The following is a 15086-nucleotide window of genomic DNA, read 5'->3' as shown; positions in this document are numbered from 1 at the left end:
TAATGGAAAAATACACATACGTACATAGATTTATATTCATATTAAAATAAAGGTCCGCTTTCAAGTGGACCTGCAGTCAGTCAGGTAAACACTCATTTAAATTACATACTGTATGTGGGAGCTCTTTTAGGAAGTGTATCTCTGATCATCCAGTCCTGAGATTTATATAGCTCTGCCACACAGTACACAGCCAGCTTGGTGACCTGACTGACACCTGTCTGCTGCAGGTAAGCAGTGTGGCCTGGTCACGTCCCCAACACCCAGCCAGTAATTGCACATGGGAGGGAGCTGCAGCAGGCTGATGAGCACATTCCTCTTCTCTCTCCTCCAGTCCGTATGTTTCTTAGCAGCACCAGGTTCCCGGTGCCACCCCTCCCTCTCCCAGTCTGAGCTGTGCAGTACAAGGGATGGCAGAAGCTAATCTCAGATCAGAGTACTTACACTAGTATTTAAAATACATTTAATAAACCATGCATACGCCATAAGACGCGCCCATTCGACACAATGTGCGCCCATTGTGCCTGCTCAGAATGAATGGGATTTAGGTGTTTAATGACAGCAAAATCACCTTTCAGAGCTAATAGTGACAGACTAGAGGAGTGGCCCCCCCTCTGTGTCATTCGAACTATTGTTGTTCATAAGAAGCCAAGCAAAAGCTTTCCAGTTTGGATATTAATCTCCTGTGTAAGAGAACATATCTCAACCATAATTACAGTATCACGTAAAAAGGCTGAAGCCTAATCATGCAAAAATGGCGCCATCTGCCATGTCAGAGAGGTTGCTGAGTAACTGGCCCTCCAGCGGTTGAGGAGCTTAAGATTACGAGATGTTAGTGTGCTTCCTGACAAACAACTGAGGGCATGGTCAACAACTGGGCTTGATCAATCAAGTGGGTGTCGCGTTGCGGCATATGGCTTGAAGTGTGGCACCCTTTGCTTTGCTATGTTTTAGACAAAATGTGGCTTGGGGGTACAATGAAGAGAAAGAGGGAGTAAAATCCACATTGTTGGTGTCAGGGGCCACAATAACAACCATTAGCATTAGTGTCAGTGATATTAAAGGCTCCCTTTCATTTGGAGGCCAGTGCCCAGTACTATTATATAACCCCCCTTTTGTCAGTGGCAAGTGGCTGTACTATTATATACCCCTTCATTAGTGGTCAGTGGGTGTACTATTTATTTGCCCCTCTTTCATTAGTAGTCAATGGTAGTACTGTTATATACTGTACCTCCCTTTCATTGCATGTCAGTGGCAATGCTTTTATATCCCTCTTTTATTGCTGGTCAGTTGCTGTACTATTGTATATCCCTTCATTGGTGGCCAGTGGCTGTACTATTATACACCCCCTTCATTGGTGGCCAGTGGATTTATTATTATATGCTCCTTTTCATTGGTGGTCAGTTACTGTACTATTATATGCCACCCTTCCATTGGTGGTCAGTGGCTGTATTATTAAATATCCCCTTACATTGGTGATCAGTGGTTGTACTATTATATGACCCCCTTACATTGGAGGTCAGTTGCTGTGCTACTATATGCCTCTCTTTCATTGCTGGTCACTGGCTGTACTTTTATTTCCCCCCCTTTCATTGGTGGTCAGTGGATGTACTATTATATGCCCTCTGCATTTGTAGTCAGCGACTTTATTAGTAGATAACAGTAAACCCCTGTGGTGTTCAGTGTATTTACTCACCTGAGGACCAGCTCCCACACTGCTGCCTGTTTCTCTCCCTGATGACGTTGAGCCAAGACTATACTCGTACTGTCAGATGGCGATCACTCCGCCTGACACTATTGGCCTTATTTCAGTGCTGGGTGCTGCAAGACCGAGAGCATCCCAACTGCCTCCCTGTATTGTTGCCAAGTGTCCTAGATCCTGTTCACAATCCTAGGACTGTCCTGCAGGATCCAGGACACTTGGCAACTACACCTTCCGGGTAGCAGCAGTCATAATGTCATTGCTTCAAACTGCCCCTTATTCCTCCTCAAATGTTCCTCCATTATCTCTAATGACGAGATCTGTATCAGTAAATAAATGTACTTTGTATCTGGAATCATTATTTATATTGCACTAAACTTTTCATTTGTAACTAATGTGAAGGGACAGTAGCAAAAATCCAAAAAGTGAGTTTTAGTGATTATTTTTGCTTTTTAATTCCTCGTGGTCCCTCTTAGAAGGTTGGGAACTGTGATAAGTGGACTTGTAGTTGTCTTCCAGCTAGAGGCCTATAGCTTGCCAAACCATGCGAATGTAATGCAGGCCTTTGGAGTCTTGCATGCAGTAACAGGGTAGTATCCAGGCACTCTTGTAAGTTCTTGCAAGCATTTCATCTATATATCTTCATTGGATCTAGCTATCTCCCCAGTTCTGTCTTGTTTCCAGCCCATCACTATACAATTACTCATCAGGTAATCAATATTGGTTCTAATGTTGTCCTGTGTTTTTCCTCACAGGGGGCGTTCTGGGGGCTAATGGTCGGCCTGATGGTGGGCCTTGCTCGGATGATAATGGAGTTTGTCTACCCCATTCCTCGTTGTGGTGTTCTTGACGAGCGACCGTCTGTACTGAAGGATGTTCACTACCTTCATTTCGCTATCGTCCTGTGCGCACTTACCACAGGGATAGTAGTGGGGGTCAGCCTCCTCACAGAGCCTCCTCTGCCTTCACAGGTGAGTCCACCGACATCTGGATGACTGGAGAAGGAACCTGTCATGAGGGAAATATGGAGTTGGCCATCGTTGGCCTCCTCTTGAAAATGTTAGTTGCTTGGCTGTCTTTGGTTTCAGTGTTTCTAAGTCTCTGACCTACAACCAGTATGCAGCAAGTGAAATCGGAACGCCTGATTTTCAGACTTGTTCAATGTGTCTCAGAAAGTTCTTAAGCCGCGGGATTGACATGGCAGCAAGGTATCTGATTCTATAAAGACCAGCTCCATTGCCAGCATTGCCTTCTTCCTGCAATCACACTGTGGGATATTATAAGGTTATTCCTTTCAAATGCTAAAACCATTACAAAGGATTCCATGATGAATTCTCTATAATGCTGAACAAACATAAACTACAGGGTATGGCTTCACGGTGGTGGCCTTCATTATGGCCTTGTGGAGAAGGCAGGAACATAGATTTTGGTAGTGGATAGGTGGTGTGGGGAAATCCCATTAAGAATTACAAGGAGCTGCCAGTGATTTGGCAATTCCAGTGGAGTTGTACAACTTGTCCTAAATGGCCTGCCCACCCCACCCACCTTTTTCCCCGGCCCTGATCATCCATAAATGATTATCCAGGGTATGGGAAAAGCCCCCTTCCGGGCACACTAAAGCCAAGAGTCACATTCTACAATGACCTGTGATAGCACATTTCAGCTGATTCTCAACCATTTCCTCTGACTGGAGAGCTAGTAAGGCCGGGCTTGACCTTATTGATATTGGAGAACAGCAAGGGCCAGCATTAAAACACAACTGTGTCCTTAAAGTCATGCCTACTTGAGTGCAACCCACCTAGTCCAAGAATTAGCTCTGTCCCCATTCCAGTTCTCTTCTCTGTTCAGCCGTGGCCAGAGGAGCACAGCCTTATATTCAAAAGCATGCCCGCTGGGTCCTCTTTGTCCTGCAAATGTGCACCACGGCCCCATTCCTTGCTTTGGGGAAATTTGCCATGAGTACGGATCCTCATAGAGTTGCACAGTGAGAATCGTTGGATCGGGGACAGAAGTAAATATTGGACCATGTGGCCTCCACTCAGGGGGGTTGGGGGCATGCCTTAAAGGATAATGTACAGTTGTCCTGTAATGCTGGTACATGTAGTTCCCCAGGTCAGTAACTGCCAAGTCCGGCCTTTTTAGCTCTCCAGTCAGAGGAAATGGTTGGGGATCAGCTGAGCAATTCGCAGGTCATTGTGGAATGTGACTCTTAGCTTTACTGTGCCTGGAAGCGGGCTCTTCCCACACTCTGGATAATAATATATGAATCACCAGAGCTGGGAAATAGAATATTTCTTTGTCTTTGGAGGATGATTTTGCTATCTTGAGTCATACAAAAGGTCTTCTGGTGATTTGGAAGGATTTCAGTCTGTTATTAGGATGCAACAAAGGCCTTTGTACCTATGAAACACGGTAGAAAAAGATAAATTGAGTCACTGTGAGCCAAGATGCTGGAGAAGGTAACAGCTGACACTGCAGGTTTCATGTGCTGTGTTGTAGGGAAGCTGTGCCTTGTCCACACAGGCCAATGCAACAGGTACACTTGAATGGACGCCTACACAGACGCATATACTTACCTTTCTTTGGTTCCCCCACCAATCCATTGGTCCGGAAAGCTCAGTGTTAGCTGTCAGTCGCTGGAAACTTAGCTTACATAGGTCTATGGGCTCCTCATGTGACAACAGTGATTGACCTACTGCTGTCACATGGAGTAAGCTACATGCTCCTCCATACCCCATACAAGGAACCTTCACCTGCCAGAAAGATATTTCCTATTACATAGCAAATCTTCACTTTTTGAGTATATGTCCACTGTAATCAAGTCATAATTAAGGGTTGTGAACATGGAAGTGATCACAACTTATAACTTATAGACTCATCTTCTCTTCTGCATGCATCCCCTGTGATTATTTAGTCTTGGAGCCCTTTATATAACACAGCTTTAAGCTTAAAATTACATTAAAGCAGATTCCCCCCCCCCTCCCCCAATGTTAATGAAAGCACTTACCTTAAATGAGGTTTTTTAATCTGATCTTCTTCTTCTTTCCTGTCATTTTCATCTGTCGATCCAGCGCTGACTCCTCTGAGCTTGCTGGCACTTCCTGTCCCACGGTGTCTGCATGCGGGTGCACGTGTCCATATACTTACCTTGTGTCTCTCCTCGCGTCCCGGCCGAAAATGTGAACTGCGCATGCGATCGCCCCAAGATGCTTTGCGGCCACCCGAGGATCTTCACATTTTCGGACGGAGGCGCGCAGGGAAGACACAGGTGAGTATTAACCTCTGTTAAAGCGTTTTTGGTTTTTTTAACACTTTTTGCATATATCTACTGCTTGCTAGCTTTAATTATCAGTGACTCATTACTTTAGCCCATTAATGGGGTGAAGATTACTGTATGACAGTGCACAGCATCAAAGTTGTATAGTGGGGCTTATAGTCACGTATGTCGTAAGTAACTCTGTTTTTGGACAGGTGAAAAATCTCACTTGGTGGACTATACCACGAGGAAGGAACCCGTCACCCGAAATCACGCTCAGGAAAGTGTCTACTCGGAGCCACTCCGGTCCCGGAGACAGTCAAGGCAAGTCTTCTCTTCTTCATTTCAAAGGAAATTATTGCTTTGCAAAGTTATTGTTCACTTATCTTAGTGAATTAAGTGAAACAAAGTGAAAATTCACGCTGCAAAAAATACCCAATCATGCCAAGAAAATGTTGCAAATCTGGATTTTTGTTTGCATATGAAAGGATGATTGAAGTCGGCACAACTTCTCCTCATTCACTGAGCTAAGTGCATTCTGCCCTTCTTTTTGCAAGTTTGCGCTTAGCTTAGTGAATGGGGTGAAGTTGTGCCGACTTCAGTTACAGACTGCCTCTTTACTAAGTTGTGCAAGGAGCAAAGTGACAAAAGCAGAACATTAGAAGTCCAGATTTCAATTTATTCAGAATCTTGTATCATAAAATGCCAATGTGTTTCAGGGGTTCAAGTCAGGACACTATCTGCAAGGAGTTTGCATGTTCTCCCTGTGCGGGTGGGTTTCCTCCGGGTACTCCGGTTTCCTCCCACACTCCAAAGACATGCTAGAAGGTTAATTGGCTCCTCTCTAAATCAGCCCTGTATGCATAAGAGATAGGGACCTTAGATTCTCAAACGTCCACACAGGGTTTCCCTTGCAGGGGTTTTCAAACATAAAGTACAGCTTTTCCCTCTCAGCAAAATTAACATTTTTCAAAGTCTCACCGACTTCAGGTTGTTTCTTTTATCAAAAGCCTTTCCCACACAGGCTGTATCCAAACCACTTGCCACACAGGCTGTATCCAAACCACTTGCCACACAGGCTGTTTCTTATCCCCTTGCCACACAGGCTAGTCTTTTGCCACATAGGCTGCTTTTCACCACACAGGTGATCTGCTCCCTAGTCCGCCAGCCATACAGACTGGTTCCAGGGAGGGGCTTCTTTCTTAGGAGGCTGGGATATCTTGGAGGCCCTAACAAGCCAGCTAGCTTCATCTGGGCTTGTTACCTCCAAGCCTCCAGCCCTCTCAGCACTTCCCCATAGAGTAAGAACCTCAGCACTATACCTGAAACTGGGCCATACAAATCTGCCATCCTGGCTATACCCAGACATCCCTATTTGCCTGATGCCACACTAGCCAAAACCTTTTTAGCTTGGATAGTAAGACTAAAACCCCTGTTGGAATTCTACCACTATCTGGGGCTCCGTTGGAGAGGTTTCCCCTCACTTCCTGGTGAAACAACAGTTTCACCAGACAGGAAGTAAGGGAAAATCTGCAACCACAATCTTAGAAATATTTATTTTTAGTAGAGTAGAGGAAGGCTTGGACTCAGATTGAAGTGCCACACAACATAAAATAGTCAATAGTCCAGATAAAACTTTATTCCATTAGGGGACAGTCTAGTAGAGTATACAACGCGTTTCCGGGGTGCAATACACACCCATCAGGGCTTACTAAGAGAAATCAGGCATGTGGACTACAATCCCTGCAGTTTGATAGTTGTGTTGGGAGGACTTCAGGCTTGTCAGCAGCTAGTTAGGTAGCAACCAATAGATTTGATACTTTTGTCCCTGTTGCAAATGTTTCCTCCCTTCCTGTCTGACTAAACCATTGTTAGCAGGACAGTTAATAAGAGGAAATCTCTCTAATGGAGTCCCAGATATCATTAAAAAATATGAATGAAGTTCTAATCCTTCTCGTCCATCAAAAATAAAATGTTTTGGCTGTAGATACACATCAAAGTTGGAAACCGTAACACTACCAAATGACCTTATACCCTACGCTATAAATAACCTGCAAATGCTTTTCAGTGTTTTCGTCTTCAGACGTCTATTTCAGGTAGAGTTTATTTCTGATCTGTGATACGATTCAGTACTGTGCTCTCCACATAGGGATCTCTAGCATTCAGAGAGCAGCTTTGTATCACATCCCAGGACACCACTAATCAAAAGCACGGTAGGAATATACATTAGTAGTAAAAAAGCAGCAGGGGAATGCTCATTACACAAATGTAGACTGGGAGCCAGACAATGGCTGACCTCAAAATATACACTCTGGCTAATTATTGCTGAGGGAGAATTGGAGTAATAATTAATATGTAAGAAAACTGAAGTTAAAGTAGAAAAAAAAGTAAAATAACTAAAGCCAATCATTTTTTTTAAGGGAGGGTTATAACCCTTGTCAGCTAGAAACGCGACGCGCACAACTCAAACCTATCATGCGTCCTTGTAATTCACATTCGGTGCACGGATGACTCTTTTGAGTGATCGGCTCAAAAACTGTGGAACTAGCACACGATGATCTTCCAAAGAAAATCAAACTTTATTCCACTTGCATCTATACAAAGAACAACAGCTGACACGTTTCTGCCTTGCTCGGCCTAAGTCATAGCTATGACTAGGGCCGGGTAAGACAGAAATGTGTCAGCGGTTGTTCTTTGTATGGATGCAAGTAGAATAAAGTTTGAATAACCGCTGTCAGCTTTTTTTTGCTATCTGTGTCCCATTGGAGAGATTTCCTGTCACTTCCTGCCAGCTAAGTGGCCTCATACCAAGGAGGAAATCCCTGGTAGTCAGCAGTGTCACCAGAACTAGGGTCCCCATTGGAAGATTTACCATCTATTCTTGTTTTGGTGACATCCCAAAATGAGGGATTTTCTTTTACTTTCAGTTCCCAGGACAAATAAAGTGAGTGAATAAATAAAAAAAATATAGAAAAATAAGAAAAATAAAATAAAGAGCCCTTTTACACGGGCTTTCCGATCAGGCCCACCTGAAAAACTGACTGGGAGATCAGCTTCCGCAATGTCAGTCTATGGGCAGCCTGATCTAAACGGGCGGGCATCCGTTTACATTCGGTTACCCCATGCTCTGGCCAGGTCCAGAAAAACAAATGGATCAGAGTTCCCTTTTGCCGGACCTAAGTCCATCTACCCCCGATTTCCCATAAACCAACATGGAGTCTGGTAATTTCATTTTTTTCCTCCATTGCAAGATGGAGGAAAAAACTGGACGGACACGGATATCACAATAGTGACGTCTGTTCTGATCAGCAGGAGATCTGTGCATAGATCCCATGCTGATCAGATCCTGTGAAAGGGGCCTAACGGGGACACAGACAGCAACAAAAACCAGACAGGTGTTCTAATCCCTCTTCACTCTATCCAAAACTGAAAACAAGATTTGGCTTCAGTTTCACTTTAATTTTCTTTGTAAAAATGCATAGATAGAGAAAAAATCAACTTGTTTAAGATTTCATAGTGTGCCTGCGCACCTGACCATCCTCTGAATTATATGGTGTGGTATTGTGTGGCAATTCCACAGTAGAACTGGGGGTTGTAGTCACCCAGGACTCTCGGCCAGAGGGGCTGAGAGGTTCCGGGATGCAAGTTCTTGTACAGGGAAAGAGTAGGGTTGCCACCCATTCTTCAAGTGAAACCCGAACACTCTATCGACATGCAGACATTTTTTGGGTAGAATGAGTCGCGGTTTATTCATAAGTAAATAGCGCCGCCCATTCATAAGTAAATATCACAGTTGAGACTATTTTCAATGGGGGCCAGTAGCCCATATCTTAATTTTGGTTGCCCCTGTCTGCCTGACACCTTGTGTCCGGGTTTCTGCTGCCATGAAACCCAGACACAGCATTCAAAACCCGGACTGTCCGGGTGAATCCTGGACAGGTGGCAACCCTAAGAAAGAGCCGACTTTGCAGTTCTTCCCAGTTTTCCTGGATTTGTCATGGGATCCTGGAACTGGGAGATTTCTAAGAGAATTGGGAGGGATGAGACCTCTAGTCCTGGGTCCATCGTTTAGCAGTCAGTGGCCAGCACCGAATGATTGCACACCTGTGCACAGCCCTTATGGAAAGGGTGCTGGCTAATGTTCGGGGGGCTTCAGCTGGGAAGAGGAACTGTGTTCAGGAGTCAGGAGGATCCACCCAGAAGTCAGAGGGGAGCCAGATGGCTGTGTGTGCTGGAGGCACAGGGAAGACAGCAGGGGAGGCTCAGAGAGCCAGTAACACACAAGGGATGTGTGTAAGAGTCACACAAGAGGTGTGAAAGCTATGGAGCATGTGCGACAACCTGGAATCGGTGAGCTTATGTGATCCGTTCTGTTTGCTGGAATACAAGCGGACCTTGTGTTATTGTTGAAGCTTTGTTTCCTGTTAGGCCTCGTTCACACCAGATGCAGTGCGTTCCGGGCCGATTCTGGCCAGAACGCACTGCCTCGAATTGCAGCCTGCTCACTTTTTTGTGGGGCAGGAGGGGGCTGCAAGCACTATTTTGTTCGCACCGGACCGCAGGCATTTTATGCCTTGCGATCCCGTGCAGCCGATTGCATCATGGCCGGAGGGCGTGACTACGGTGTCATTCACTTCAATGGACCGCCACGTCCCCTCCTGCCCCACAAAAAAGTGAGCAGGCTGCAATTCGAGGCAGTGCGTTCTGGCCAGAATCGGCCCGGAACGCACTGCATCTGGTGTGAACAAGGCTACAAGACTGTTCCTTAAGCGCTCACCATTTGTGCTAAATTCCCCAAATATCACAATGGGCACCCTAAGAGGCCTTAAAGGTCTAATATTGTAACTTGTATCAGTTTGTCGCTATTTGAAATATATTTTAAGAAACGTGTTTTCTCTACTTCCAGTTCCGGCCAACTGTTCCACCCGCAGCAGGTCCTGGAGCAGCGCCCTCTGCAGCCCCCCCAAAGGAGAATCTCCCAGCCCAGTCCAGCAAAGAAGCATCAAGGAGGACCCATTCTGGGCGCGGGTGTGCTGCATTAATGCCATCGTTCTGATGTGTGTCAACATTTTCTTCTATGCCTATTTTGCATAACATCAGGAGAATGACTCCAGCTCAGATTTACATGACATCGCAGCAAAGGAGTCAAGGGAAAAAAAATTGCGCTGACCCGTACTGTCTACGTTTACAATTTCACTCCTAAGGCCTTTTCGAGACCTACATACAGGAAAAAGGTCTTGGCACATTTCCGCAGTTCGACTCTGGGCCAATCCAGGATATTCTAATTCCCTTTACTTGTCTGCTGACTCATTAGCCAGAACACGGACCAAAACCATAAGTCAACACTTCTAATGCTCCAGTAAAATAGTTTTGGCAAAGGAAACCAAACCTCATATGACAAATGAATACGTGCCAAAACAAAATGGCCGACCACCAGGCCCAAACAGGTAGGAAGGTGACGTTCCTGAGAATGTGTGAAGTCATAAAGTTCCATTTATGAGTAAAATGTGTTATTAGATTAGCCGCCTTCTCCTCTATAAAGGGGCTTTTAAAAGCATTTTATAGAGAGGTGACGCTCAGGAAGTTGTTGGGAGTCAAACATTTCTTAATATTACTGAGTCATTTGGGCAAATTATTTTATTAAAGCTGAACAGCAGTCCGTTATAATAGACATAAATTAATGGCTCTCTCTACTCACTCTTACATCATTAAATGTATTTTTTTTTAAGTCAAGCAGTGTCAGTGCTTACATTTTACAACAGGTAAAAGTCTCTTACAACCCTCTATTCAGCAGAACTCAGATTGGGGGAGGGAGGGGCAGGACCGAGAGCCAATCAGGTGTGCTGCATGCAGACGTGTTGCCAAGGAACACACTGATTGGTGGAGGGAGCAGAGTGATAACCTCATCAGTCGGCTGCTGATCTTTCACTGTCCAGTCAGAAGGCTGGAGGTGGAGAGAGGACACCACTGTATTACTTAAAGTAGAACTATGAGGTGAGTGAAAATCACTCATCCTCATAGTTCGAGCCGACGTGTGACAATGAAACTGTCACACGTTGGCTCAAGAGCTCGCTCACTTCTCGATCATGTCCCGGCAGAGAGCCGTGACTATCACTCACGTCTCCCTGCAGGGATTCCCCCTCCCCGATCCTCCAGCGCTGACTGGCGGAACGGACGGGGCGGGTACAGCTGGCTCTGCCTCAATCACGCAGCTGGGTGGATCTCGACAGTAATGTAATGTAATGAGCTTTGGGTCACGGGAGGAGGTTAGTATATGTTCTCCCGCGACCCTTAAGAGAACTATGGGGAAAAACACTTACCCCATAGTTCTCCTTTAAGTGGTGTCTTCCACCTTGCTGTGCTGTATGCCAGAGCTGTGTAAACCTCGGAACTGTTAGGAGAGAAATACAAAACCTTTGGAAGATAAAAGAGCTCCCTTATGTGTAGGGAATTCAGCATTCTCCTGGAGCTCATTGGAGTCATTGTCCACGTTATAGTTCATGTTTCATCTTACACCCATATTTAGGGAGTAACATGAGGCATGGTCGCACACACCACCCGCTTTCCTTACTTGGATCATGGGGTAAGTAGACCCTTATCTGTAGCAGGTACAAGGTGTGGCATGTCATCCATCTTTGAGGATGTGGAAGTAGACCCTTATCTGTAGCAGGTACAAGGTGTAGGGTTTCATCCATCTTTGAGGATGTGGAAGTAGACTAGGGGTAGGCAACCTTGGCACTCCAGCTGTGGTAGTGCAAGTCCCATGAAGCATTACAAGACAAGCAGCCACATGCATGACTCCCAGAGGAAGAATTATGACAGGATTTGTAGTTTCAGCACAGCTGGAGTCCTGAGGTTGCCTAACACTGAAGCAGACACTTAACTGTAGCAGGTAGAAGGCATAGCAATCATCCATGGTGTGAATATAAAGGGGTGTCTCTAGCATAATCGTTGCCTGAGGTAGGGGGTATGGTGGGTGTTGTTGGTGGCAGGGTGATGCTGGTGGTCATGTTTGGGGGGGGCAGTTTGATGGGGTCCTGGTGGTGCACCTCCCAGCTCTCCCCAGAATCCTGCCCTGCTCATTGACATCACTGGTTGCCACCAGCTGGATGGGATGCCGGCCAGAGCATCCCACTCAGCACCTGGCAGCCAGTGACGTCACCAGTTACCATTCGCTTGGTGGGATGCCAGCCAGAGTGTCCCAGGTTGCTAAGAGCTGGGAGGAGAGATGTGTATGGCTCTTACACATATATTCAGCCAGCTCTTAGCAACCTGGGCTGGACCCAATCAGATACCACTTGAGGCAACAGCCCCAGGCCGCCTCATTATAGGGATGGCCCTGGAAGTAGACCCTTATCTGCAGATGGTACAGAGTGCATCAATCCTAACTTTGGAGTGTGTAGATCCCCGCTTACCTGGAATGGGTAGAGCCATGTGAGCGGCATTGATATGGAAGGAGATTTGATGGATGAGACCAGCTCTCTGTGGTACTCTCAGGTCTTACGATCCATTGGGTGCCTACTACCGGTAGCACATTTCCACGTCAGTGGGTGCTTTCTAGTGAAGGTATACAACACAGGAGCAAAGGTTGGTCGTTGTTAAAACGTTTGTTGTAAAGAGTTTAACATAATTTGTTGAAAGAAGAACAATTCATGTCTCTACTGTTGAAGCGTCACATTTTCTGTCAATTATCACTTTCCACAACCACCAATCAGAATCTCCCTTACACGGCTCCACTGGGTTAATAGAGAAGCCTATTGGCTGCCATGGGCGATCACTGCACTCCTTTGGACACGTTTCAAGGTAAAGGCATTCCTAATCTTAGCTGTCCATGTGACACTTTTGGGATCAGCTTGAGAGAAAAATGAAATAGGCTGAAATGAAGACACTAATAAATAACTCGCTGAGCTGCCTGGAAATCTGGCAGAACCTCTGAACATCGCTTCCCATTAAAGCAATTACAGTCACCAGGCCCTTGTTTAGTATGCAAATTCTTCAAGGCAATTAAAGGCTAAAGAGCAGTGAGACAGAAGGTGAGGCTTCTATGCCGGCGATAATCATATGGTATCATGCAACACATGTCTGGAACCAACAAAATCCTCCAGGGCGAATTCAAAGGGACGCTATTACCCCAAAAAGGATCTTCATATATAGATATTTATGTAACATTACTGCGGCTTTCCTATATCGGTGGTAATTGTTCACGTAATGAAACGTCTTTTCATTTATTACACTGTGAAGAATTTACTGAGACAACTCATAACATCCCATTAAACTCATACATACAAAAGACAAGGAATGAAAGCTTAAATTTGACTGGCTGGGATGAATTGAGAGTTCCCAGCGTTAGAAATAAGGCCAGTAAATCCCAATATGATCTTTGAGTCAATGTGATGACTTCAGTCACATGACTAATAAAGACCGCTCGCTGCTGCTCTTTCTCCTTGTGCAGGGGGACTGGTCTGGTCTCCGCCCCCTCCTGTAATAAAGACCGGTCACTACTGTTCTCTCTCCTTGTGCAGGGAGACTGATCTGGTCTCCACCTCCTCCTGTAATAAAGACTGCTCTCTCTCTCCTTGTGCAGGGAGACTGGTCTGGTCTCCGCCTCTTCCTTTAATAAAGACCGCTCACTGCTGCTCTCTCTCCGCCCCCTCCTGTAGTTTTCCGCAGGCAGCCTGTAGTGGGTGGAGCACCCGGGCCCCTCCCACATCTCTGGTCTTTGCACAGGCCATGCACAGCACAGTAATGATGTCACTGCTACTTTTATAGGGCAGTGGCTGGGTTTGCTTAGGCATTTGGTGCACACAAAGGGGATTTGTATCATTTGTGGCTATTAGGATTTTGAATTCATTGAAAGTATTTGTAGAATATATAAAGAAACACTTTGCTGGGCGATGTGTATTTGTCTGATCTAAATTCATTATTGAAAAACAAGTTTGAAAGTTTATTACGGCTTTAGATTCACAGATCTGTTTATATAACATGGTATGAGAAATATGGTACAACGAGCATATAACATGTTACATATACAAAATGACTTCATGTGATCATTACAATATGGACTGAAAACACGCAGCGGCTGAAGATACAATCTGCCTGTCATGGATGAGAGAGATCAAACAGGAAAGGTCAGAGGTCTCTTCCAGACACACACACAGCTAAAACAAACACGAGGTCTGGAGGATTCTCAGAACTGAAACCATTTATGTGTCTGACCACTTTTATGTTTCCTTTGTACAGCAGGATAGCAAATTGTACACGCAAAGTCCACGGGGCTGTTTAACCTCCCTGGCGGTCTGATTATTTCCTTTTTTTGTTCTATTTTTTTTTTCTTTTTTAGTTATTTTTACTTTTAAAATTCCCGCCGGCTCTGCCCCCTTGCGACGCGTACGCTTGGCATCGGACGGAAGCCGGCATCGGCCGGAGGACACAGCGCGGCTCGAGGGACAAGGTAAGTAACGCTACGCTGTAATCCCGAGTGTGGCTCGGGGGTTACTGCTTATGGTACTGAAAATGAACCCCCAAGCCACACTCGGGATTACCGCCATGGAGGTTAAAAGCAATGACCGGCCCGCTTCGATTTGTGTCCGGCCGGCTGGTCTACAGAGGCACAAAAAAAGGCACATTCCAGGCAAAACAAAAATAAATCCTATGTATAAAACCAGAAAATGTTTTTATATACATCTATGTCATTAATAAATAACACACTTCAACAATAAAGGGTCTTTGAACAATGAAGGGCCATTGATGGAGCCGTCACTGAACCTCTTGAGGGCCGACCAATGCATATCAATGGTACAAATGATGAAAAAAAGAGGTTATTAAATACCAGCAAAAGAAAGATGTATCAGTGTCATAACAATGATATCACGTTGATTTGGTTACAGTGTCGCATGTCGGGTTGTCACCTTTTCTTTAGAGGAGAATTAGGAGGCGAGTGATTTTCACTCAGCCTCATAATCTGAGCCGACCTGTGACAATGAGACTGTCACAGGTCGGCTCAGTAGATCGGGAAGTGAGCGAACACATACCATCGCTCGCTCACTTCTCGATTCTCTCCCTGCAGAGAGCCGTGACTGTCACTCACGGCTCCCTGCAGGGATTCCCCAGCTCCCCTGTCCGATCCTCCAG

The 15086-nt window shown here is 45.5% G+C and overlaps 1 protein-coding gene across 1 annotated transcript in view; it reads left to right on the top strand.

Annotated features, from left to right (window-relative positions):
* The window catches only part of SLC5A10 (solute carrier family 5 member 10), a 131851-nt gene extending 121769 nt beyond the window's left edge, over positions 1-10082 (top strand). Inside the window, exons 13-15 of the mRNA XM_018564687.1 lie at positions 2455-2670; positions 5171-5279; positions 9862-10082. Coding sequence (XP_018420189.1) covers positions 2455-2670; positions 5171-5279; positions 9862-10049 — 513 coding nt within the window. The 3' untranslated portion in view covers positions 10050-10082. The remainder of the gene's footprint in view (positions 1-2454; positions 2671-5170; positions 5280-9861) is intronic.
* The last annotated feature ends 5004 nt before the right edge of the window (positions 10083-15086 follow it).

This window comes from Nanorana parkeri, unplaced genomic scaffold (assembly GCF_000935625.1).
Source record: "Nanorana parkeri isolate BGI_ZX_2015 unplaced genomic scaffold, ASM93562v1 scaffold772, whole genome shotgun sequence".
Classification (NCBI taxonomy): Eukaryota; Metazoa; Chordata; class Amphibia; order Anura; family Dicroglossidae; genus Nanorana; species Nanorana parkeri.
Note: the sequence above shows the minus strand (reverse complement) of the source record. Positions and strands in the feature narration are given on the sequence as shown.